This window comes from Muntiacus reevesi, chromosome 7 (genome assembly GCF_963930625.1).
Source record: "Muntiacus reevesi chromosome 7, mMunRee1.1, whole genome shotgun sequence".
Lineage (NCBI taxonomy): Eukaryota > Metazoa > Chordata > Mammalia > Artiodactyla > Cervidae > Muntiacus > Muntiacus reevesi.
Window position 1 is genome coordinate 42,012,564 of NC_089255.1, and position 27,883 is coordinate 42,040,446.

General features: G+C 38.4%; 1 protein-coding gene across 1 annotated transcript in view; it reads right to left on the bottom strand.

Moving 5' to 3' along the window:
* SAV1 (salvador family WW domain containing protein 1) overlaps positions 1-8,863 on the bottom strand; it is a 29,500-nt gene extending 20,637 nt beyond the window's left edge. The window contains exons 1-2 of the mRNA XM_065940406.1: positions 8,165-8,863; positions 5,476-5,919 (exon numbers count right to left, since the gene is read on the bottom strand). Of these exons, the coding sequence (XP_065796478.1) occupies positions 5,476-5,919; positions 8,165-8,258 (538 nt within the window). The 5' untranslated portion in view covers positions 8,259-8,863. The remainder of the gene's footprint in view (positions 1-5,475; positions 5,920-8,164) is intronic.
* Between the last annotated feature and the right edge of the window lie 19,020 nt (positions 8,864-27,883).

The window sequence follows — 27,883 nt, forward strand, 5'->3', positions numbered from 1 at the left end:
TCACTCAGTCGTGTCCAGACTTTGTAATCCTTTGGATTGTAGCCCACCAGGCTCCTGTGTTCATGGGATTTTTCAGGCAAGAGTACTGGAGTGGGTTGCCATTTCCTTCTCCAGGGGATCTTCGGAAAGATACCCTGGATCTTAGTAATAAGTCTAGCAGACACTAAAAAAAAAAAGCTATCTCAAGCTCTAACACACCAGACCTCCACACTTAAGTTCAGCTAGAAAGCTGAAACTTCGATAATCAAAGATGCCAAATATGGAAAAAGCATAGAAGAGCACATAACATTCTTACCAAAAACATGAACTACCAATTATAAATGTCTACTCTGTTCCTGGTCTTTTCCATATGTATTATTTCAAACTCAATCAGCTCTCTGAGACAGAGGTATGATTGTCAATTTACAGATGAGGAAACAAAGGTTCAAGTAAGTTACATTACCAAAGGCCATACAGATGGTGTAAGGTCAAATGACAAATCTATTACCTACCACATAACCATACCACAAAAGGTCAACCGTAATTCTTCAAAGAAAAATATGACTGTCGCTAGTAAAAGAAAATGCAATCTGTAATTCTGAACTTGTTTCTGAGCTATAAGAAAAAAAAATAGTTCTCCATAATTTCAATTAGTCTGAGAAAAAAGTGAATTCATAATCTTTAAAATAACTTTCATTTGCAGGAATTAATTGCACAAGCACCTTCCACTTATATAAAATAAACTAAAACATTAATACGCTAAATACATAATTTCCCAAAGACACCAATAAAATATTACTTCGTCTCTCCACAAAGCTTTCACTAGATATCCCTCCAAAGAACTTAATGTCTCACAACTGGGCAGATATCTACAAGATCTGCCCTTATGGACAAGCTCAAAAACTCTAGCTTCCTAATGCTAAAGTAATTACAAAAAATAAAACGGAATCTGGAATCCTAATGAAGGATACAAGCTCCAAGATAATACTAAACATTACAGCCCGTGTTATAATCAAGATGTTGATAAAAAATTAAACGGATTAAACAAAGCCAAGTGCCTTTTTCCTCCTCTCCAAATAACTACAAGTAAAACTGTGCCCCTAAAGGATTATTACCACATCCTCAAAAGAAGATTAGGGTTAACTAATAATTATGCATTTCCTGGAGTAAACACAACTCCAGTATTTTGTTTGGTAAAGCCTGGCCCTTTTTAATTGGATGTTTATAACTTGATTTCTTTAGCTGTCTTTAAAAATAATATTTAAAATTTTGATACTTAAAATTGCATAGAACTAAATTATTTAGGCACAAAACAAAGGAATTCAATTTGCCTTTAGTATTCCAACTAAAGACTTCCTGTTAACAGCAGAATTTCTTTCTTTGGCACAAACGGTAACTGCCTGACTGCTATGTAGGCCAAAATGTTAAAGGTCAAATTTCACAGCTAAATGTAGAACATCCTAGGCCCTAAAACCCTTTAAGATATTATACAACTTGGTTTTTTGTACTTCTGCTAACAACAAGAAGATGAAATTAACCCTTGAGACAAGGTGTTTCCTAAAAGTTTAATAACTAATTGGCAGGAATTACTACTCGCAGAACTTCCATGGTGGCTCAGATGGTCAAGTCACAAAACTATTTTCTTCCATACCTTTTTTATGCTTATTACATTAGTAACAGCAACCAAAATTTAAAACCTGTGAAAATAAATCTGTCTAGAACACATCCTTACTCTCCCACGAACTTACTTTCTCCTTTCCATTCATTCAAATTTCTTGAACTCTCTCCAGCATATGAAAATACAGTAAGTTTCAAGTCTTTTCAAGATGAATTCAAGAAATTTCCAGCTGCTGTCTCATATTCAGACTTTTTCCCTCTGGAAAAGACAGCTATTAGGGTTTTCTATTGGGTTAATAATTGGTTATTAATCCTCCCCTGCCACTTAAGAGACTCCTGCAAAGTAGTACCATTTTTATCTCTAAAAGGTATAATATTAATCTTATTGCCCTGGTATAAATTAATGTTAAGTGAAATTTCTTAAGCATGTACCACTGCTGCAATTAATACAAATCTTTTTTTAAATAACATTCTTTAATTTGAAAAAATATCCAATTAACTTTTATTTATTTCTAAAATATGATTGGAAAAAGTTGTTTTAAAGTCTGTCACTAAAATTACAAGAACTGTATCAGATTGCATAAATAGGATCCTAAGACAGGATCAGTAGAAATTAGTTTTTACAGTACTTACTCAATACTTTTCAAATCAGAATTTTAAAATATTTTACACTGGTATCAGATTTTAACTTGGTATTATTTTCTTCATACTTTAGGCATAAAAGTGTCATGAGCTATCAGTGATGTCTGCAACATAAATATATATGGGAAAGGTAAATGTGAAGAACAATAATCTTTATTAATGACAAACTGATTGCTATAAGCTATTATTTCCAGTACAGACTTGAAATCTGTGGATCCATTCACTTATTCAACCATTTAGTTTTATAGCACCTCTTATATAGCCAGGTGCTTTGCTAATCCTATCTGACTTTTTTTCCCCTCATTCCTCAATAACCATCAGTGGCCACGGCCATCCAATGCAGATGTGTCCCACTTCTCCCCTTTCCAAATGATCCCAGACTAAGTCAGATCCTCACTAACATTTAAAATACTGGGACTTCCCTGAAGGTCTAGTGGCTAAGACTCCCAAGGCAGAGGACCAGGGTTCAATCCTTGATCAGGGACCTAGATCTCACATGCCACAAATTAAAAGAGTTCTCATGGTGCAACTGACATCCAGTGCAAATAATTAAAATATTAACCATAAGACATGTACCAAATGGAAAATTACAGGGCACCAAAACACCACATAAATAGTACTTAACATTAAGAAACTCATTCAAGTAAAAAAGCAGGTATAAGAAACTGTATTGGGTATAATCACAACACTGTTTAAAAAACAAAAAGAATGTCATGCAAAAAGATGAACAAAATAACTAAATTCAAAGAACTTCTGGTATAATGAGTGCTTTACCTTTACTTTTCTGCATTTTGCACATTTCCTATAACAAGCAGGTATTACTCTAAAAAATTTATAAAAATGAACTTTATTTTTAAAACTCACTACTGGATAACAAACTATTTCTAAGGTTAAAAACTACACAACATTCAGTTCAGTTCAGCCGCTCAGTCATGTCTGACTCTTTGCAACCCCATGGACTACAGCATGCCAGGCCTCCCTGTCCATCAACAATTCCCGGACCTTACTCAAACTTATGTCCATCGAGTCAGTGATGCCAGCCATCTCATCTTATGTTGTCCCCTTCTCCTCCCGCCTTCAATCTTTCCCAACATCAGGGTCTTTTCAAATGAGTCAGCTCTTTGCATCAGGTGGCCAAAGTATTGGAGTTTCAGCTTCAACATCAGTCCTTCCAATGAATATTCAGAACTGATTTTCTTTAGGATGGACTGGTTGGATCTCCGTGGAGTCCAAGGCACTCTCTCAAGCGTCTTCTCCAACACCACAGCTCAAAAGCATCAATTCTTCGGCACTCAGCTTTCTTTACAGTCCAACTCTCATATCCAAACACACTACTGGAAAAACCATAGCTTTAACCAGACAGACCTTTGTCGGCAAAGTAATGTCTCTGCTTTTTAATATGCTGTCTAGGTTGGTCACAGCTTTCCTTTCAAGGAGCAAGCGTCTTTTAATTTCATGGCTACAGTCACCATCTGCAGTGATTTTGGAGTCCCCCAAAATAGTCACTCACGGTTTCATTGTTTCCCCATCTATTTGCCATGAAGTGATGGGACTGGATGCCATGACTTTAAGTTTTCTGAATGTGGATATTAGAAATAGCCAAAATAAGCACTAAAGTATGCAACTGTCAATCCTTTAACCTAGAAGCACTTTCTACAAAACATGTACTCACCTATTTTCACTGCAGTATTTCTATGTCTAGAAAACCTCTCCTCTTCAGTATCCCAATGAGACTTGAATGTCAGCTTTCACTAAATAAGGTGCTCCTGCCACCTATTCCAGACTATTCTTCAACTTTCAAAACTTAAGTGATTTATTTTCTCCTAAACTTGTAATTAAATCTCATTTTTCCTTCAAATGCATCATAAGTTTGCACTTCGTCTCTAAGACCACTGGTACCTGAGGTCCTCTTTCCTCTAGCAATCTATTCCGAATACAACTAGTAAACTAATATTTCAACACTGCTTTCATAAAATTAATATCCCGTCCTTTTGAAATCTGCAACATCTTCTGCCTGACCTGAGTTTAAATTGTATAGCCTGCTGTTGCATCATTATTTCTTTTCCACCTTATTCAAACTTATTCCAACTTATTTCTTCAAACTAGACAGAACTACACAGTTCCCTGGATTTACATATCTGCTGTTTTCACTGATTTTTCACCTACCATGTCCTTTCTACGTCTCCTGTCAATCTGAAGTCCAAGCTCAAAGAAAACAGTTCAGATCCCACCTCTTCCACGAACCATTCTCTATGCATTCTAGCCTATGCTGATCTCTCTTCTGACTCCCCTTAAACAAAGTGCAACAACTAACTTGTCTGTGATCATTTGGCATATATGAGTTTTGTTCTCCCAATTAAGGTATCAGAACACAGATACCAAAAGGGAAAATACTAGACATATTAATACTAAATGAATGAAGTGTAAATATATCAGATATGTTTTACTTTTATCCTGCCAAAGTGTAAAGCCTACAACTTACTAGGAAAAAAATTAGATGAAAAAGTTTGATTTTTCAGCTTGCTTCAGTTTGTCTAGTGTAATCTAGTACTTTAGGAATATCTTAAAGTAGAACTGTGCATTTTACCTCTCTTCTGCTCCCTGTACTATGTCCCAAAGTCAGCAAACGCAGAAAGCAGAATTTAAAAAAATTATATGGAAAATATTTTTCCCCATTGCAAAAAGAACAAAAGGACACAACACACAATCAACCATTTGACAATAAGCCTTTTTAAACCAGGGAAATAATTATTTAACTACAAAAACAGGTCTGTTAAAAACAAAACAGAGCAAGTTCTAGCTAAGCTATGATGCAGTTACCCATGGTATCACCTATCATGCCCAATTCTTCCTATTTGCCTTTGCTTTCCCAAGTTTAAGTCTAGTTTCTCCAAAGTTGTAACCATCCCATTATACCAAATCTAAACCTAGAGTCAATCCAACTATAGACATTAAAATTTCTAAGTTTTCAAAGTTCATACTGCCTAGATAGCCTTCAGATATGTACCAAGTTTCTATAAAATAAGTTAAATAGATGAGTTAATGGACATAAAATTCTTTCCCTCAGTGCAGGTGAAAAATTATTTGCAAGCTGGCTTAGCAAGACTAGCAAAACAGAGTAGTAGTTCTCTAGGAGTATCTGTTGGCTTTCCAAGAAAATCCAGAAAACATCATCTTAATGAAGTGTTAATAAATCTAAATATACAAACTAATGTCATATTTATGATTTTAAGTTACCTGAAGCATGCCTCCCCTGATTCTGTGGCATTCTTTGGAAGAGATCATGGTTGTATTCATAATACCTATAGTCTTCATGTGCACGATCTCCAAGTGGGCGCCTCCTCTGACCATCAAAATAATTATCTGAATAATAATATCGGGAACCAGAGTCTCCATTTTCGGGAGCAAAGTTAACTTCTGTTAAAAATGACTGAGAAGAGCCATATTCCCTAGGGACATCTGCTAGACTCCTGGCAAGGTAAGAAGGTGCAGATAATCGGTTGCTTTCTCTTCTCATCATTTCATGAGGTGTTCTTTGAATTGGAGTTCTAAGGAAACTATGGTTTCTTGAAACTACTCCATCTCCAGAAGCTGAAAAGGCATTAGCACTTGAATCTGGAAGACAAATATCAGTTCGTCTTGGAATTGTTGGACCGTGCCGGATAAAAGAAGGCATAAGATCTATAATAAAATAAAAGAATAAAATGACTAGTAAGTAATATGCTCTTCCAAAGTTGTTTATTTACATCTTATCCCAAAATGAAAATTTTCAATGAACTTAAGAAAACAGAATTTAAAACTTTAGCAAAGTATCTGGGTATTTTAAATTGAGGCTGATTGCCATATTCCTACTCAAATGAATTTATAATTTGTATGACTGTGTTATAAGTATGCTCTACCAGAATCAAACATATTCTGCATACTACCAAACATAATATGAAACATCACTAAGTTTAACTACAAAATACGTATTAATGAAATATTCATGAATAAATGTATAAAAATAGTAAACAATCTAACAAATGGATACAGTTACCAGCATAATTTAACATGTTTGTTTTGCCGATTTTACTTCATTTCCAAAATTCCCCAAACTCTTCTTTAAGTAAAACACAATTTAAAAAATGAAACAGAACATAATGCTGTTCTCAAACATGTAAAGGTGAGTTCCTTCAAAAAAATTAAAAACTATTAACCTGGCATTCTACTCTTGGAATTATGTAGCAATAGTACAATACTCAAAAGACAGAAAAACTAAAAATTAAGCTATGAAAATTAAAAAAAATTTTTTTAATCTTATTTCAAAAAGACACACAAATGTTGAATCAGCTCAAAAACAAATTTAAAAAAAAACGTCAAGTCTAAAATCATGGCTCCTTTAAGAACAATTATAATTCAAAACAGAAGAAAATGGCAATGGCTTTAAGGATACAGTACTTCTGAATATAAAACTTAAATAAATACCTTAAGCATTCCTAGTTAGCAAGCACACACCTTTAAAACAAGAAGAAAGCTGGATCTGGAGACCATTTGTTAGTTCACTAAGTAGACAGTATCAGAGGGCACGCATATTAATATGCAACAGAAGCCAAGCAGACAAAAATTAGTATCCAAATAAACAAGGTTCAACATTACATAAAATTAAAACAAAATACTATATATCAAAAGTTATTTGCTAAAAGGTGTGGCAAACATATTTCATGATTTTAAGGAATGTTGAATAACACTGTTTACCTGAAGCTAACTGCAAGTTAACCTAAACTTGGCCAAAATCCTAAGAGACTACATAAATGAAAAATAAACTATTAAAAAAAGTTTTTAAAAATCAAGTTTCAGGTTACTGATGTACCCATCCGATCTGTTCTGTAAGAAAGCACTGCAAATACAAGGATAAATCTGGAAGGTTGATGATGTGGTTATAATGGAAAAACATGCTCTCCACCCCTTTTTGTGCGATCTTGAGCAAATATTACTAGGAATCTCTATGAAAAGCTTTCCCAATTACAATATGAGGTAATGCTTAAGTCACAGTCACCAGCTTCCAAGAAGGAAACTTACACAAAGGGCCCGGCATTCAGGATGAACACCAAAAAAATTGCTCCTTACCTCACAAATGTTCTGAACACACAAGCAAGAATTAAAAATTCAAAAGATTCAGTCGGAAAATTAGAGTCAAATACTTAAATTGAAAATAAGTAAAGTGCCAGCTAAATGCACTCCATTAAAAAATGTTTACAAACACACACACAACTGTTTTTGTAATTTCCCCAAAAGTATGATGGAAATTATTTTGAGTCTTTGGCGGATTTCTAGGAGGTTTTATTTGAAGAAATTCTCATGAACACAGCCAAACACATATAATTTTTGGCTCTTCAACCCTGAGATCTACAATTGACGAGGCTTTTTAGGCAGCAGCTTACAACAGCGACGGTCAGCTTTCACCTCCGGACGTCATCATCCAACAGCTGGACTAAGAATTCTACTCAAGCGTTCGCACAACTTCGAGCAGGGCGAGTGACACTCGCAATGTTTGCAAACACAATGCAAATCTCGACGTAACAGGAGGAAAACATGTGCCCCAGTGTAATCCCTTTAATTCCTACAGAACCAGGGGATGAGCAATTTGTTTCCTAAGGAACATCTTTCTTCCAGTGATCAAAACCAACAACATAGCTTCAAGAAGGGAAGTCTGCGGATTCTGAGGGGCGGGGCGGGGGAGACGGAGATGGACTAACAAGATTTTTACTCTTTATCAGCTTTCAAACAACGAACATCACTCCAGGCATTAAAAAAAAAAAAAAAAAAAAATTCACAGAGGCCAAAAGGAAAGAGAAGCCGCGGGGAGCGGCGTCGGACACCCAGTCCGGGTCCCCCGCAGCCCGCGGCCGCCCAGGCCAGGTGTGGGCGCACCCCGCCCGACACTCACTCCGCAGCAGAGGCGACGTCTCCTTCTTCACGTACTTCCCCTGCACCTCGGCCGGCTTGGACACTTCGTTTTTGGTTTTCTTTCGGGACAGCATCCTTGACCACAAGGCCCCAGGCCACGCCAAGCAGCCGCCCTAAGGCTCCGCGCCGGGCGCCGGGCGTCCCCGCCGCCACCTTCGCCGGCGCCGCCGCCTCCTTCCCTCCCGTGCCGCCGCCGCCTCTCCGCAGCCCGGGGTTGCCCACAAGGACTGCCGCATGTTCGGGGCGCTAAGCGCGCCGGTCACCGCTCAAGCGCTTGTCAGTTCCTTCCCGGAAGTCTGCCGGCTCCGCGTCGCTGCCCGAGGACTCCGAGAGAAGAGCCAGGAACGCCCGGCCAGGGCCATGGTCCGCTGCTGGCCACCTAGTAACCGCTACTGCGGCCGCCGCTGTCGCCGCCTACGTCCCGTAAACTTTCCCTGCGGCCGCTGGGAATTCTGGGAAACTCGACGCAGCGCGAGCGCCGCCGCCCCTCCCCCACCCGCTCCTGGGCGCGGCTCGGGCTAGAAGACGAGAGGCCGCCCTATCTGCTAACGGGTCGCCCCGGCGTCTTCGGGAGGAGCAGCGCCAGCCTTCACTCCAGTTCAACGAGGAGCAGGTCTGGTCGGCACTTTGGACGAAACGTACCAAACTGAGCGCAGGAGGCCGTGGCGCGCTCCTGCAGAGGAGCCTCCTCAACCGGCAGATTTTTCTCTCAGGACCTTGAGGGAGCTGGTAACGCCCCCAAGGTTCATTCGCGTCCTCGGCCACGAAAGAGGACGTCCCTCTTGGAGTTTTTGGGTTTGGTCAATCGAAGCCCGTAATAGCAAAGAACGCCTGTAGAGTCGAAGGAACGCCACCCTTAGGCTAATGCTGCACCCAAAGAAATCTAGATCTCTCTTTTTGTTGAAAACACTCCGTTAGTGGCAGGGAGTGTGAGTCTTTCTGATAAAGGAAAAAAATCAGAGGAAGAAGCCACCGTGGTGTTTCTACTATCTGTGATGTAAGATAAATTTGATATTAGCGTGATTTGTTTAATTATCACTATCATTATTTACCATATATTTCCTCTTGGAAATATGGACTTGTCAATGGAAAAAAATAATCTCTCATGGGAATACAGAAGAGTTTTATTTGAGCCAAACTGGGAAATACAAGTCCAGAAGACAGCTTCTCAGGTAACTCTGAGGAAGTCCTGAGGGGAAGTATGGTATTCAGCATAGTTGTGTCAGAACAAAACATTCAATAAGTCAGGGATCTATTCCTTCAAGGTTTCAAAAAAAATAGATCAGTTTGGAACACAGGAAGTTATTATTGCCTTGGTACGTGGAAAGGGAGTCATCACTGAAGGAGTAACAGCATTGGCCTCCCAGGAAGAGAGACAATGAATTTTTGTCTTTATCATGGGCAGCCTTGTTAAGTGTTAGTTGCTCAGGCATCAGATTACTTCTAAGTTAATGAGCCCGTTAATAAAGCAGATGTACAATATGTGTTGGATAATCCACAAACAGGGCATTTTAGCCAAGGTAAAAACTTGTGTGCTACCCAGAGTGACTTCTTCAGACCTCAGTATGTGAAAATTTCTTTCATAGAGTTAAATACTATCTTAGAGATTTCTTTCTTTTTGTTTTTGAGAATTTTGAGCACTGAAGGTCAAGACCTGGGATTTTTCATCTAAAATAGACCCTGCTTTCTTCTATTTAACTTAGCAAAGGTGCGAAATGTTCAGGATAACATTTGAGAAATAAGATGGGATCCACCCCTAGTGACCAAATTCCACCTTTGACAGTGGAAAGTGCCTTCTTTCCCTAAGATAGGAACCATCTTACAAGAGATGTAAACAACTAACAAAAGGCAAGGAATTTTCTACTTACACAAGATTGTGTGTGTGTGTTAGTTGCTTAGTCGTGTCTGACTCTTTGCAACCCCATAGACTGTAGACCACCAGGCCCCTCTGTCCATGGGATTCTCCAGGCAAGAACACTGGAGTGCATTGCCATTTCCTACTCCAAAAGGAACTATAGAAAGAAAATGAAGTTGCTCAGTCGTGTCCGACTCCTAGCGACCCCATGGACTGTAGCCTATCAGGCTCCTCCATCCATGGAATTTTCCAGGCAAGAGCACTGGAGTGGGCTGCCATTTCCTTCTCCAACTACACAAGATTAGGAAGATGGTAAAACTTTGTTTTGCCATGAACAAGTAAGACATTTTGTCTAGTGCCTGTCTCCATCTTTGCATACTTTATGATCCCATGACACATATCTCTCACTATCTACTCAATAACCAAGAAGTATTTATTGAGCATCCACTATGCTCCAGACTATTCTAGGTGCTTGAGATATAGCTACAGGCAAAGATATAGTTACGGGTTTCCTGGTGGCTAAGATGGTAAAGAATCTGCCTGCAATGCCTGGATTCAATCCCTGGGTCTGAAAGATCACCTGGAGAAGGGAGTGGCTACCCACTCCAGTATTCTTGCCTGGAGAATTCCATGGACAGAGGAGCCTGGCAGGCTACAGTCGATGGTGTCACAAAGCTCTGGACACAACTGAGCGACTTGAGCGACTAACACACATACACAATGAATCCCTACTCTCATGGGGAAGAGAGACAATAAAGAAGAAAAATAAAATGTGGTGCTTATGCTGAGGTGAAAATAAGAAAAAAAAACGGGGTTGTGATCTTAGTGTGATAGAATGACTAGCTCATGAGAAGACTTTGTAGTGACAAAAGAAATTGGCAGTGCAGCTATGTGAAGGAAAATTACTCCAGGCAAAATGAACAGCAAGTGCAAAGTTCCTGCATGTCACCATATTCCTGGCAATTTGAAGAAATGTGAGAAGGTCTATATAGCTGGAGCACAGTAGGAGAGAAGTGGGAATTGAAGTTAGAGAGATAACATTGTATCATTGTAAAGAATTTCACTTTGAGCAAAGAAATGACATAATCTGAGTTAATGTCTTGAACAGATCACTTTGGCTGCTCAAAAGCTATTGCTGGCTTGGACCAGGGTAACAGTAGGGGAGATGATGATAAATGGTCAGACTTTGGACATGTTTTTAAGACAGAGTCAACAGGATTTCCTGACAGATTGAATATGGAGTGTATATTTTATACATAATATTATTTGTATAAAATAAGCTACAAGGATATATTATACAACACAAGAAATAGAGCCAATATTTGATAATAATTAAAAAATGGAGTTTAACTTTTAAAATTGTCAATCACTGTGTTGTATAACTATAACATATAATATTGTACCTCAACTATATCTGAATTTAAAAAGAAGAATACAATAGAAGCTTATTAGAACAGCAGATTGTACTCTGAGAGGAACATCAGAAAAGCAGTTACTTGTTCCTATTGTTTGGATATAAAGCCTAGTACTAAAGTGTTGGGTGTGTGGATGGAGAAGAGTGATGAAACATAAATGGAGAGACATTGAGGTTTTGTTACAGATAAGATATGAAGGCAGGAGATGAAGGGAAGGAAGGGGGTGCCAAAAAAGTGCCAAGTTTCTGCCCAGGGCATACTTAAGAAGCATAAGAGGACAAGAGCATGTTAAGACCTTGTTAATAGAGCCAAGTCTTTACACTTGAGGTTTTCCCAGAGATGGAAATACAGGATACCTTTCACATTCATGGAAGTAAAAGTCATAGAATTTTAATATTCAAAACAAATTCTGAGATCAGCTAGGCTAATGTGGAAAACTAGAAAAATTAAATGTCTTGCTCCAGATTTTATTCCTGATTAGTAGCAGACATGTTTCAGAACTGGAGGTATTCTATTCCCACTTTGGGTCTTGTCCCAGTAACAGCAAGTTCAGATTCTAACAGTTATTTTGAAAGTCATCCATGTTCCCAACAAAGAACACCCCCCCTTTTCACTGCTATTTCAGTTCTTTGAGTTATATGAGAGAGAAAACCTCAAAAGTGCAGTTTTTAACATCTGCAGTTTGCCTTTTTATCAAGGAGAGTGCATTCCAGGATCAACAATCTGCAGATAGCATTAGTAGTAGCAATGCATAGCATTATGTGAGCTTTGAATTCAAATCCATAAATCCAGACACTTTGAATTCACATCTGTTTTGTAGAAATTCCTGGATTTCTGGTAGTTTTTTATTAAGTAATCTAGATTTTGCAGTTGTAATTCTCCAAAGATAGCTTTTAAAAGGGTTAATATTATATTACATAATAGTGACATTTTTTCCCCTTGCAGTTGTGTTCTCTGTGGAGAAAATCTTAGTGTTCTCACATGAAAATTAAGAGTTTGGACTAGTTGATTTCCAAAGTATCTTTCAGGCCTGCAGGGTTGTGCCACATAAGCAGAATGAAATATACAAAAATAAAAACAATTACCCTAGTAGGCATATAGGTGATTTCTCTTCTTTAAAAGTATTTATCTTTATTGCTATGTTTTTATCTAAAAACCATTATTTAGGTTTAATCTTTTCAAGAACAGTTTTTAATTAAAAACATAGCAATAAAGAAAATATTTTAATTATTATTAATTAAATTAAAAAGCAAGTGTTAAAATATCAGCGTCATATAAAGTCATCATTAGCATTAAAATGAAATTTTGTGCCAAGTTATTACTTTCAAAGAGAACCAAAGTTGTTATATTATTTTTATTTTCTCTAGCTAGAAGCATGTAAAATTTAAAACAGTGATCTTTCTAATGAAGGATTGTCCAAGAAAGAACCAAGTGCTAAAAAGCTCTACATATGGAGGGCTTAAAAAAAAAAAAAGGCTCTTTTATACTCCAGCCCAGTCTTCCTGGTCTTATGACAAGATAAGTTTCATCTGTCTCTGGAAGAAGTAATAATAATCCTGTTTAAGCCTCCAGAGTTTTGGCTCTTAAAATTTGGGAGGGTCAATTCCTGAGTACCCTTTAAGCAGAAGCTTTAAGTATTTCCCATAAAGGAGAGATTCTGAAAATATAAGTACTTGGTATAAAAACTAAGTTGGCTTCCCAGACTACTCTAGTGTCTGATGAATTATCCCTCACCCCCAGATAATGTGGAAAATTAGTATCACAAGTCTGATCAAAAGGAATCAAGCTGGGAGATTTGATGCCACTAAGCTTTGATCTTGTTCCTATATTTTATACTATGATTACCTGGATTTAGAGATCCTTTAAAACTGTGATGGCTAGCCAAAATGATTCTCTTATTTTTGACAATGCTAGCTTTTGACTTCAATTTTCTGTCTTTATAGGCCTTTCTGCCTGTTTGCCTCTCTAGAAACATTTTCTTCCAACATTGGCTGTATCTTCAGTCATTTTCAACTTTATTTTTAACTATTCTTTGCAATGATGACTATTTACTTGGCTTTTAGTAGGTTTTTTTGTTTGAGAACTCAGTAAAAGTTTACCCAAGGTTCTTGTTTTGAGGGGTCTGCTGAGGTATATCTACTGTGAAAACACCTGCATCCCTTTTACACTACATGGTAGCCAAGGGATAATCAGAAATACCATGTAACAAGCCACACTACTATTTCTTTTTGCTGTGGTCACTACATGCTGATGCAGGACCCTGTGCAAAGATGATTTGCAAAATTCCCAAACGGAAATCAAGAGAAAGCATTCATCTGTCTTGAAGAACTGTGCGAATTTCACTAACCTCTAATACTGTCGTCTGTTACTCAAGCCTGGGAACTGTCTGTGCTCAAAGTCTTTCTTTTTCTTGCCAAAATCTCTTTACTTCCATTTAAGAAGTTCCACGGGAACTTCTTTTGTATCACCTTTTCTCTATCTTGTAGCCTGCTTTCTTTTTTCTTCTTCTTCTTTTTTTTTTTTTTTTGTGGCCTGCTTTCTTGAAGGACCCACTGATTTTTTTTTCCTTTGGGGCAATAAGCTTTAGCCTGAGGGTGCAAGGTAAACATATTTATGGGGAAGGAGGGAATGAAAAGTACATTTGTTTGAAATATTTGCAAGAAAGCAGTTTAAGTAGAATTCTTAGAGCCAGAATGAAAAACTTTAAGAGAAAAAAAATGAAAGTTTCTTGTTCCATATGGAGTCTGACCACATAAATATATCTTCTCTCCCTCCTGGAACTGCACTTAACATGACAATGAAAAAATAAAAGGAGGATAAATTCATAATTATTAAGAGAACACAAGATGGGTGTTCAATAGACATGACATCAATGAATTTCAATTAGAGAGTGATGGGATTGAGGCAAGGTGGAAAAGAGGTTGAAGAGAGTAGAGGAAGTAGGACAGAGGAAGCCACAGCCTAAAATATTGATACTTATAAAAGCACAGAAAGCCAAAAATCTAGGAGAAGCTTAGGACTCGTAAGTAACTGGTTCAGTTAAAGACAGGAAAGAAATGTGGAGCTGGAAAAAGGCACTAGTTGAAAGTCAAACTTCCTCTCTCCATCCACCATTGACTTTCAGGCCATTAAGCATTTATTCACCAGAAAGAGGATTTTAAAAAAGATCTTTCTCAGGACTTCTCTGGTGGTCCAGTGGTTAAGAATCTGCCTGGCAATGCAGGGAACACACGTTCAGTCACTGGTTGGGGAACTAAGATCCCACATGCAGAACAACAGCCCATGTGCCAAAACTGGAGAAGCATGGGCTGCAACTGAAAGATCCCGAATGACACAATGAAGATACCACGTGCCACAACGAAGACCTGATGCAGCCAAATATACAAGTTAAATAAATATATTTAAAAAAAAATCTTTCTCTTTTGGAGAAATCAAATGGCCCTAGAACAAAGGTCTTGGCAATCTAAAGTGTAGGTCCTGCAAAAAAACAAACAACTAATCTCAAAGGGAAGTCTGCTGATCCATAGGCCCCAATCCCTAAGACTCCCAAGTGTTTTTTTAATGTGCCGTTCTTAAATATACAACTGAGGATTACTAAAAATTTTAGAAAAATTTTCAACATGAGTGATAAAAAGATAAACAGAAAAACAGGCCCCAAAGAAAATACATATAATTCAGAGGATAGATGAGTATGGTATGGTGAGTACTTTAAATGCTTATTACCATCAGCAGATACTTGATAAAAGATACTGGATTCGTAAGTCAACAACAGGATGCTATGAAAAAGAAACAACCAGAAAGCAATACAGAGCTCTTAGAAATTAAAGATAAGGGTTGCCAAGTGAAATATTCAGAAGAAAGTTAGGAAAAGAGGTTAAGCAAATCTCCCAGACCACAGAATAAAAAGACAGAGGTGTGTGAAATATGAGGAAAAAGATAAGAGAAATAGGCTTTATATAAGAGGCCCAATATCCTGAAAGTGTTGGTTCCAGAAGAGAAAATAGAGCATCATCAAAATCGAACACAAGATATTTTTTCAAAGATGAAGAAAGGAATTTCCCAATTGAAAGGATTTCCCAAGTGCTCTACAAAATTGATGAGAAAAGATTCTTGTCTTAATGTGACATTGTAAAATTTCAGACCAAGGATAAAATGATCCTAAAAGCTTCCAGTGAAAGTAAAGGTCAATTGTAAAGGAATGAGAATCAGATTAGAATCAGGTTTTTAATCAGCTTGGGACAGCTAAATAAGACAATGGAACAATGACTTCTAACAAATGGGGGTAAGTCAGTTTTAGTTAACAACTCCATATCCACCCAAAATGTCAGTCAAAAATTGGGGGAGAATAGACATTTGGGGGCATAAAAGAATTCTGAAAGTAAACTTTCCATATATCCTATCATAGTAAGTTGTCAGAAGCTAAGTTCTAAAAAAAATAAGATTGTAAGTCTCATACCAACAAAGAACAAACAAAACAAAACAGCAAGATAGAGATTAAAGAAATAGTGACTCTAACTCAGGAGAGAAATTTGTCTCAGTGTCACAGCTGCACAGCTGGAACTCAATTAATCCAGATAGGAATTTAAGAGGATCCTAGGAGGAAGTACCTAGAAAAAGGTGAAACTTAAGATATCTATATAATTTGTAACAAATTAAGAAGATGATAAGTGCTGACAATTCAAGCAAATAAGGCAATGGAACATGAAAACGAGGGAATACAGCATTGTGACCCTTTTGAAAAAAACTTAAGGATGAAATCCAACAAACCAAGATTAATCAAAATTTAAAATTTGGGATTAGAGCAGTAGTTGAACTGTCAGTAAATATTAAAAACTCTAATATAGAAAAGCCTAAGCAATTTTCCTTAAAAATCAAAATTTTTAAAGAAAGCAGAGTTTGCTTTGGTTTTCCCATGTCGATACATCTTTAAGATTCCTTAAAGAGCTTAGTATTTTAAAAACTTAACCCAAATCATCCATTTAGTCAAGACACGTCTGGAACAGGACTTTAAATATCAAGATCCTCTGCCTTTGGCACGTGATGCTATTTACCTCATGCTGATCAGGATTGAGGAGCTAGCAATAACATTGTAGACAAAGGGTAGATTCAGTGGAGCCAGGAAATTGGAGGGCATGAACAAGGAGGTTGTGGTCAGAGGGAAATTTCAAGAGTTTTTAATGAGAGTTTGCAAGTATGATGACTAGCCAGTACTTGTAGTAGAGATGGAAGTGATGGAAAGAGAAAGTTAAGGAATGTGAAGGCAACATATCAAAGACCTGGAATATTGTAAAAATAAAACACACACACACACACACAAAACAATGAGCCATTGAAAAAGGATACAGGGAATGTCCCAGAAATCAGTAGAAAAGGAAACGCAAAGGAAAATGTAAATAAAAGGCTTAAAAATAACAGATTCCTTCCTTATGATTCATGTATTACACAGATGCCTCTAAAGTCCTACAACTTCTATTAAGTTTTTTTCGAATTTTTATTCCAAATCACTTAATGTTGTTGTTGTTCTTCAGTCATTAAGTCATATCAGACTCTCTGCAATTCCATAACTGCAGAACACCAGGCTCCCCTGTCCTTCACTGTCTCCTGCAGTTTGCTGAAACTCATGTCCATTGAGTCAATGATGCAACCATCTCATCCTCTGTCACCGCCTTCTCCTCCTCCCTCAGTTTTTCCCAGCATCAGGGTCTTTTACAATGAGTCAGTTCTTTGCATCAGGTAGCCAAAGTATTGGAACTTCAGCTTCAGTATCAGTCCTTCCAGTGAATATTCAGGGTTGATTTCCTTTAGGATTGACTGGTTTAATATCCTTGCAATCCAAGGGACTTGAAAAAGTCTCTAGCACCACAATTAGAAAGCTTCAATTCTTTGACACTCAGTCTTCTTAATTATTGTCCACCTCTCATATCCGTGACTACTGGAAAAACCTTAAAAATAATAGTACCATTAAAATATTGTATTTCATTGATATGCTTTATTGATAAATTCACAGTGCTGTTAGGCCTCTAAACAAATTAATGTTCAGGGTTTCCATAATAGTGTACTCCAAATTTAGAGCCTATATGGACTTTCGAGGGCCTAATTATCTCATACATGATTAATGAATAGAACTGAATGATCATATCTAGCAGCCAAGACAATTTTTTCTTTTTGAGCTTTTTATCTTTTTAATTTATTTTATTATAGTTGATTTACAATTTTGTGTTAATTTCTACTATACAGCAAAGTGATTTGGTTATACATATGTATACATATCCTTTTATACATATATTTCATATCCTTTTGATATTTCATATCCTATTTTCATATACATATATTTAATATCCTTGTCCACTATGATTTATCACAGGATATTGAATGTAGTTTCCTGTGCTATACAGTAGGACTTTGTTGTTTATCCATTCTATTTCCCAACCCAGGGATTGAACCCAGGTCTCCTGTTTTGCAGGCAGATTCTTTATCATCTGAGCTGCCAGGGAAGCCCATATATATAATAGTTTGCATCTATCAATACTAATCCCAAATTCCTAATCCATCCCTCCCCCACTTCTCCCTCTTGACAACCATAAGTTTGTTCTCTATGTCTGTGAATCTGTTTCTGTTTTGTAAATAAGTTCATTTGTACTATTTGTACTACTAATGGCATTTATTCCTTTTTATGACTAAGTAGTATTCCACTGTATATATATATAGCATATCTTCTTTATCCATTCTTCTGTTGATGGACATTTAGGTTGTTTCTGTATCTTGGTTATTGCAAATAGTGCTGCAATGAATATTGGGTTGCATGTATCTTTTTAAATTGTGTTTGTCTCCAGATATATGCCCGGATGTGGGATTGCTGAATCATGTGCTGGTCCTATTTTCAGTTTTTGAAAGAATCTCTGTACTGTGCTCCATAGTGCCTGTGCCAGTTTACATTCCCACCAACAGTGTAGGAGGGTTCCCCTTTCTCCATACTCTTTCCAGCACTTGTTATTTTGACTCAAAAAGATTATTGGAGTATAGTTCATTTACAATGTTGTGTTGGTTTCAGGTGTACAGAAATGTGACCACTCTTTTTTAGATTCTTTTCCCATATAGGCCATTACAGAGTATTGAGAAGAGTTTCTGTAGTATACAGTAAGTCCATATTAGGTATCTATTTTACATATAGTAGTATGTATATGTCAGTCCCAACCTCCCAATCTATCCCTCCTCCTACCACTGTAATCGTAGACTTTTTATTATTATTTTTTCCATTTATTTTTATTAGTTGGAGGCTAATTACTTTACAATATTGTAGTGGTTTTTGCCATACATTGACATGAATCAGCCATGGAGTTACATGTATTCCCTATCCCGATCCCCCCTCCTACCTCCCTCTCTACCCGATTCTTCTGGGTCTTCCCAGTGCACTAGGCCCGAGCACTTGTCTCATGCATCCAGCCTGGGCTGGTGATCTGTTTCACCCTAGATAATATACATGTTTTGATGCTGTTCTCTCGAAACATCCCACCCTCACCTTCTCCCACAGAGTCCAAAATTCTGTTCTGTACATCTGTGTCTCTTTTTCTCATTTGCATATAGGGTTATCATTACCATCTTTCTAAATTCCATATATATGCGTTAGTATACTGTATTGGTCTTTATCTTTCTGGCTTGCTTCACTGTGTATGATGGGCTCCAGTGTCATCCATCTCATTAGAACTCATTAGAATTCATTCATTCAAATGAATTCTTTTTAACGGCTGAGTAATATTCCATGGTGTATATACCACAGCTTCCTTATCCATTCGTCTGCTGATGGGCATCTAGGTTGCTTCCATGTCCTGGCTATTATAAACAGTTCTGCGATGAACATTGGGGTGCACGTGTCTCTTTCAGATCTGGTTTCCTCGGTGTGTATGCCCAGAAGTGGTATTGCTGGGTCATATGGCAGTTCTAATTCCAGTTTTTTTAAGAAATCTCCACACTGGAGATTAATGGTGAAAAGATTCTCCACCGTGAGGGTCACCCAGAGAGGTTCACAGAGTTACATGAAGAAGAGGAGAGGGAGGAGGGAGATAGAGATGAGCAGGAGGATAAAAGGGGGACTCAAGAGGAGAGAGACAGATCTATGCAGTTCTCTGTTCCCAAAGTGTTCTCCATAGCCCAGACACCCACAGAGATTCACAGAATTGGATTGGTAAGAGAAGGGGAAGGGAGGAAATAGAGGTGTTCTGAGGTAGAAAATGGAGAGTCAAAAGTGGGAGAGAGTAATCAACACACTCCTGAGTAAAAATGGGTACTGCATATTGGATTCTTAAATGTCCAAAATTTATATCATATACTGAAAAACAAAAATTAAAAATGTAGAGTAGAGGTTAGACTCTTAAAAATACTATATTAAAAACAAAAACCAAAACACACCAAAAAAATTTTAGAAATATATATGAAGTTCGGTTTAAAAATAGGGCTTCTCTTCTTTTTTTTGGTAAGGTTATAGTGTGTTGAAAATGAAAATTAAGGAGTAGTAGAGGAGTACTAGAGGACTTTAAAAGAAATAAGAGAAAAAGAAAAATAGAAAATAGAAGAGAAAAAGGAAAAAAAAAGAAAGAAAAAAAAATTTCCCTAATTAAAAAAATCGTAAAAATCTATGAAAATGAAAGTTAAGGAGTAATGGGGGAGTAATAGGGAATTTTAAAGGAAAAAAAGAGGAAAAAAAAAATAAGAAAAAAAAATTTTTTTCTTACTTAAAAAAAAAAAAAGTAAAAATATATCTAGGAATTTCTCTGGAGCTGTTGCGGTCAGTGTGGGTTCGGCTCAGTTTCAGATAGCTCCTCGTTCCAGCTTACACTTCTCGATATCTACAGGCCCCTTCTGGTGTAGTCAGTGTTTTCTACAGGGATTTTAATCTGTTGCACCGGTCCCTTCTGAAGCGGTTCCCTTTGTTTATTTGGCTTCTGTTTGCCGGTCTCTTCAGAGTCTCATTTCCGCCCTGACACAGGCGGGCGGAGGTGGACTCTTATTCAGGTAGCTAGTTCCGTTGAGCTGCGGGGAGGGGCTGGAGCTGCAGGGAGGGGCTGGAGCTGCAGGGAGGGGCTGGCGCTGCTTTCTCCGTCTGCGCTGCTCAGGCTCCCGGCTGCTCTATCTGGAGCGCGCCCCCGAGCTGCACGCGGTTCCAGCCCTCGGGTGTTCCACAAAAGCACGGAACAAAAAGCTGCGCCTGCTCTTTGTGCCTTCCCGGTCAGAGCGGTCCAGGCAGCCAGGGGCTTGACGGGCGCACTCTCCCTGGGTGCGGTGCGCCCACTCCCTTCCGCGGTCCCAGTCTCAGTTTCCGCTGGCGCCAGTCGGGTGCATGCGTCTTCTGCCCTCCACGTCCCCAGCCCCAGTCCCCGCCTGCGCCGGTAGGGTGCCTGCGCCCTGTGTCTCGCCACGACCCTCCTGGCGGATGTCGACCATCCAGAATCTCAGGAGGTCTTTGATTAGAAACTGGAGGCCTGTTTGCAGTGCGGCAGGGGATAAGGTTCTTGGGGCCGAGCCTGCCCCCTTCCCCTCACCCCTGCCTCCAGCCTCCGGCGGGGCTGGGCCAGTCAGCAGCCTGCGAGCTCTTCTCTGGACTTTTTCGTTCCCTTTGTTCTGCGAACGGCCAGCAGTGTGTTCGGGCCAGTTAATTTTCTCTCTCTCTTTTGCTCTCCCACAGTTCAAGTTGGCAACTCACAAAAGCTCCCTCTGATTGCCCTCAGGGCACTCAGGCCCGGACCCTACCCCAAGCAATGCCGCCGCTCCTCTCCGTTCCGCCCCCACTTGCTGGTGGCAGATGCAGGTGTCTGGGGCATTTTTCTGCTGGGAGTTGCTTTTAGGCTCGTAATCTGTGGGGTTTATTTATTGTTTCCCTCCCAGTCAGGTTGCCCTCCGAGATTCAAACACTTCCCCCAGGCCCGCCAGTGCAAGGGTTTCCCGGTGTCTGGAAACGTCCTCTATTAAGGCTCCCTTCCCGGGACGGATCTCCGTCCTTAGCTCTTTTGTCCCACTTTTTATCTTTTATATTTTGTCCTACCTTCTTTCGAAGACAATGGGCTGCTTTTCTGGGCTCTTGATGACCTCAGCTAGCGATCAGAAGTTGTTTTGTGAAGTTTGCTCTATGTTCAGTTATTCTTTTGATGAATTTGTAGGAGAGAAAGTGGTCTCCCCGTCCTTCTCCTCCGCCATCTTGGCTCCTCCCTCCGGTCTTTAATCATTTGAGTTTATTTTTGTGTATAGCATTACATATTTTCTTAGTTCATATTTATGTGGCTGTCCAACTTTCCCAGTACCACTTGCTGAAGAGACTGTCTTTTTTCCTGTTGTATATTCTGATCTTTGTTGAGGATTAATTGAATCTAGCTGTGTGAGCTTATTTCTGGGTTTTCTATCCTGTTCCATTGATCTATATTTCATTTTTATGCCAGTTCCATTGTGTTTTGATTACTGTAGCTTTGTAATGTAGTCTGAAGTCAGAGAGCTTGATTCCTCCAGCTCCATTTTCCTTAAGGTTGCTTTGTCTATTCAGGGTCTTTTGTGCCTCCATACAAACTTTAAGCTCTTTTGTTCTAGTTCTGTGAAAAATGACATTGGTAATTTGATAGGGATTGCACCAAATCTGTAGATTGCATTTGGGAGTATAGTCAATCCAAGAACATGGTATATCTTTCCATGTGTTTGTGTCATCTTTGATTTCTTTCATCAGGTCTTGTAATTTTTGGAATACAGATCTTTTGCCTCTTTAGGTAGGTTTATTCCTAGGTATTTTATTCTTTTTGATGTGATGGTAAATGGGATTGTATATTTTTTCTTTCTGATCTTTCATTGTTAGTATACAGAAATGCAACAGATTTCTGTGTATTAATTTTGTATCCTGCAACTTTACCAAATTCATTGATGAGCTGTAGTCATTTTCTGGTAGCATCTTTAGGATTTTCTATATATAGTAGCATGTCATCTGCAAACAGTGACAGTTTTACTTCTTTTTCAATTTGAATTCCATCTATTTGTTTTTCTTCTCTGATTGCTGTATCTAAGCCTTCCAAAAGTATGTTGAATAAACCAAGAATGGGCATCCTTGTCTTGTTCTTGATCTTGGAGGAAAATGTTTTCAACTTTTCACTATCGAGTGTGATGCTATCTGGTCTGTCATATATGGCTTTAATATGTTGAGATATGTTCCCTCTATGCCCACTTTCTGGAGAGTTTTTATTATAAATGGGGATTGAATTTTGTCAAAGCTTTTTCTGCATCTATTGAGATGATCATATAGTTTTTATTGTTCAGTTTGTTAATGTGATGTATCACATGGGTTGATTTGGGATGTTGAAAAATCCTTGCATCTCTGGGATAAATTCCATTTGATTATGGTTTATGATCCTTTTAATGTGTTATTGGATTTAGTTTGCTAAAATTTGGTTGAGGATTTTTGCATCTGTGTTCATCAGATATATTGGCCTATCAATATCATCAGTGATACTGGCCTATGATTTTCTTTTCTGTGGTATCTTTGTCTGGTTTTGGTATCAAGGTGGTGGTGGCCTCATTGAATGAGTTTTGGAATGTTCCCTCTTCTGCAATTTTTTGAAAATAGTTTCATAAGGTTAGGTGTTAACTCTTCTCTAAACGTTTGATAGAATTTGCCTGTGAGGCTATCTGGTCCTGGATTTTTTTTTTGTTGGGAATGTTTTAAATCACAGCTTCATCTTTAGTACTTATAATTGGTCTGTTTATGTTTTCTATTTCTTCCTTATTCAATCTTGGGAGACTGTACCTTTCTAAGAAATGTATCATTTCTTCTAGGTTGCCCATTTTATTGGCATGTAGTTGCTTATAGTAGTCTCTTATCATTCTTTGTATTTCTGTGGCATCCATTGTAACTTCTTCTTCATTTCTAATTTTATTGATTTGAGCCTTCTCCCATTTTTCTTGAAGAGTCTGGCTAAAGGTTTATCAATTTTATCTTTTCAGAGAACCGGATTTTAGTTTCATTGACGTTTTCTATTATTTTCTTCATCTATTTTATTTCTGTTGTGATCTTTGTGATTTCTTTCCTTCTACAACTTTGGGTTTTGTTTGTTGTTTCTCTAGTTGATTTATTTGTAAGGTAAGGTTGTTTGAAGTATAACTTATTTCCTGAGGTAAGCTTATATTGTTATAAACTTCCCTCTAGGAACTGCTTTTGTTGTGTCCCATAGGCTTCCAATCATCATGCTTTCATTTCCATGTGTCTAGGTGTTTTTGATTTCCATTTCTTCAGTGATCCATTGGTTATTTAGTAGCATATTATTTATCCTACATGTGCTTGGTGTTTTTTTTTTACATTGTTTTTCTTTGTAATTGATTTCTGACTTCATAGGTTTGTGGTCAGAAAAAATGGTTGATATTATATCAAGTTTCTTAAGTTTGCTAAGGCTCACTTTGTGGCCCAGCATATGATCAGTCTTGGAGAGTGTTTCATATGCACTTGAAAAGAATATGTATTCTGCTGCTTTTGTATAGAATGCTCTATAAATATCAACTAAGTCCATTTTGTCTAATGTGTCAATTAAGGCCTGTACTTCCTTATTTATTTATTGGCTGCACTGGGTCTTCATTGCTGTGCGGGCTTTTCTCTAGTTGTGGCAAGTGGGGACTGCTCTCTTATTGCAGTCAGCAGGCTTCTCATTGTGTTGTGGAGCATAGACTCCAGGGCGTGCAGGCTTCAGTAGTTGTGGCACAATGGCTCAGGAGTTGAGGTTCCTGGGTTCTAGAGCACAGGCTCAATAGTTGTGGCACATGGGCCCAGCTGCTTTGCATGTGGGATCCTCCTATACCAAGGATTGAACCTGTGTCTCCTGCATTGGCAGTGGATTCTCCACCACTGAGCCACCAGGGAAGCCCTGTATTATTGATTTTCTGTCTGGATAATCTGTCCTAAGTCATGTTAAACATCAAAGATTGAACTTGAGGGCATGGGGAGCCACTGAAAGATTTTAAGCATATATGTGACATACAGTTTTATTCTTTTAGGACTACTTTTGGAGGTTGTGTGGAATAGGGCAACTTTAAAAGATTCACAGTGACATTGGCAGGCAGATTTGATGAAATGATGGGGACAGGCATCTGACTAGAAAACAGTTCCAAATCTTGGCCTCAAACTCCCCATTTCAAGTCTGTACTCCCAAACACTGGTTCTGTCGCATCTCAATAGACAGTCATCCCCCAGTTTCCATGGTATATTAGTTCTAGGGCACAACACCCCCAACTCAGATACCAAAATCTGTAGATGATCACATTTACAGCTGGGCCTCTGTATATCAACTACTTACTCACATCTAACTTCTGTCCTCCCTGACCTCTTTACCTAGCTTAGATTCCATGTCCCTTGTTAAACCTCTACCTTAGACATATCCCCAATTTTCCTTTCCTTGTCTGTTTATCATGACCATTGTTTTTGTTATTCCTTTCTTTTTCACTGGCATCTTCTCATAGCATTTAAACTCAAGCATTTCCTATCTGAAAAACAAGTCTTTTTCTCTAGGCCATATCTCCCTCTACCACCTATTTGCCTTCCTCCATTTCACAGCCCAACTTATTTATGGCCTAAGCTCTTTACTTCCTCTATTCTTGTCATTTATATGGAAATTAAAGTCACTAAGAATGATAGGAGGGGCTCTCCTGGTTGCTCAGTGGTAAAGAATCTGCCTACCAATGCAGGAGATGTGTGTTCAGTCCCTGGTCTGGGAAGATCCCACATGCTGTGGAGCAACTAAGCCGATGTGCCACAGATATTGAACCTGTGCTCCAGAGTCTGGGAACCACAACTACTGAGGCCCACACGCCCTACAGTCTGTGCTCCACAACAAGAGAAGTCACTGCAACGAGAAGCTTGTGCACTGCAACTAAAGAGTAGCCCCCACACTTCACAAATAAGGAAAACCCAGGCACAGCAATGAAGACTCAGCACAGACAATAATAAAGTAAGTAAGATGATAGGAATATTTGTTGAAGACAGTGACACAGGTGCTAAATTCTTCAATAAACGAGGGTAGAGAAGGACAGTAGTTTAAAGATCAGGAGATGGGAGGAGTAGGGCCATTCAAGAGGAGTAGGGCCATTCAATTATGCCCTATCACTGACATCAGAGTGAGGAGCTTGAAGCCAGTCTTACACTAGTTAAGGGAAATAATGTGACACTTTTTACATAGGTGAGGAAAACCATTGTGGAAGAAATCATATGTATATATGTGTCTATGTGTGTATACACATATATATGTGTGGTATCACTTATATAAAATTGTATAAGTGTAAATGTGTGCATGTATTATATCTGTAAACACTGTAAACATAAAATTGTCTGCAAGAAGGTTCACCAAAATATTAATAGTCGCTACCATTGAGTGGTAGAATTTGGGGTAATCTTTCCCTTTTTTATAGTGCTCTTGTCAAATGCTTGAATATTCTTCTAAGCATGTATCATCCTCAAGTGCTTCCCAGGTGGTCCTAGTGGTAAAGAACCCATCTGTCATTGCAGGAGATGTAGGTGCATGTTTGATCCCTGGGTCAGGAAGATCCCCTGGAGGAGGGCATGGCAACCCACTCAAGTATTCTTGCCTGGAGAATCCCATGGACAGAGGGGCCAGGCGGACCACAGTCCACTAGGGTCTCACAGAGTCAGACACGACTATAAAGCAATGTAGCCCACAGGCATATCATCTTTGAATTTAGAAAGATGCAAAGTTACTTATTATTTTGGAAGAAAATTTTAATAGATTGTTCTGAAGTGGCTCTGGTCCTTGCCCTGTCTTCTTTTATCTACATGTATCATGAGGAGACTAGAAATAAAGAAGAGCAGATTGGAAGTGACTTAGTCTTCTTGTATCATGGAATTATTAGATTTAAGCAGGTGGTAAAATTTTGTTGTAGGAAGATATTTAACTTATCCAGACACAAACCTGGAAGCTAACCCTATTTCATGAAGTCAGAAAATGAACCAACTTTCCAGTTTTTGCATCTAACAGAAAAATGATAATGTTGGAATTTACTGAGTAGCAAAAACTAAACATTGCAAGGTATATGAGATGAGATAACGTAAGCCAAGCACCTCTACCAAAAAAAAAAGCCATTCAAATTTTGTCCTTTTTCTTTAAAAAAAAGCTGATATTTTTTAAAAAATAAAAATAAAAAAATTTTAAAAAGCTGATATTTAACTTGTTACAGTTATTACAAGCCACTAATCTGAGTAAATGTCATGGGCTTGTACTACTTATTGTCAGAGTTATTAAACTGTGATCTCTGGGCCCAAAAGGGAAATGTACTCTTTCAACTTAATTTCTATCACACTGAAAGATGACTTTTCCTTTAAATTAATTGGAAAAATTTCTTCAACTTCTTGCTAATACATTTTTAAAATTTTGATCCTTTAAAAATAATAAATACTATTACTAAATCATATACATAAAACAATTAGCATCGATACTCTCCTAAGAGTGCCACTCAGTTCAGTTGCTTAGTCGTGTCTGACTCTTTGCAACCCCATGGACTGCAGCATGCCAGGCTTCCCTGTCCATCATCAACTCCAGAGCTTGCTCAGACTCATGTCTATGGTGTCAGTGATGCCATCCAACCATCTCATCCTCTGTCGTCCCCTTCTCCTCCCGCCTTCAATCTTCCCCAGCATCAGGGTCTTTTCCAATGAGTCAGTTCTTTGCATCAGGTGGCCAAAGCATTAGAGTTTCAGCTTCAGCATCAGTCCTTCCAATGAACACCCAGGGCTGATCTCCTTTAGGATGGTTGGATCTCCTTGCAGTCCAAGGGACTCTCAAGAGTCTTCTCCAACACCACAGTTCAAAAGCATCAGTTCTTTGGTGCTCAGCTTTCTTTATAGTTGCACTGTCACATCCATACATGACTACTGGAAAAACCATACAGGATGATATTCTCAAAATAAAAATGTCCACACTCTTCCACCTGTATAATGAATACTGACCACCAGTTTACTTCCAGCATTGAGTTGGGAACTGGGAATAGCACTGTGACTAAGACAGCAGTTACTGTCTTAAAAGATCTAAGTCTAATAGAGATCAGACAAGTCAGCAGGCAGTTACAAGAAGTGGTATCTGCTTTACCTGGGAATGCACAGGGTGCTCATGTGAGCACATAGGAAGGGCCCCTATCCCATTCTTCAAGAGTAAGGGAAGGTATCTTGAAAAAATTCAATATAATTTCTTTTATGCATGATGGTCTTAATACAAAATTCAAATTTCCTCTAATTATAGTTTTTAAAAGACGTCAAACTTTTGCTTTCTCTGGAAATATTTGAAATAAGATATTGCAGAATTGTGTGACTTAAGTAGTATATGATAGGTGACATTTATTATACCCTCTGGGACTTGGATGAACATCTTGATGAAGCTCCATATGTGATATCTACAGAATATGTAGTAAT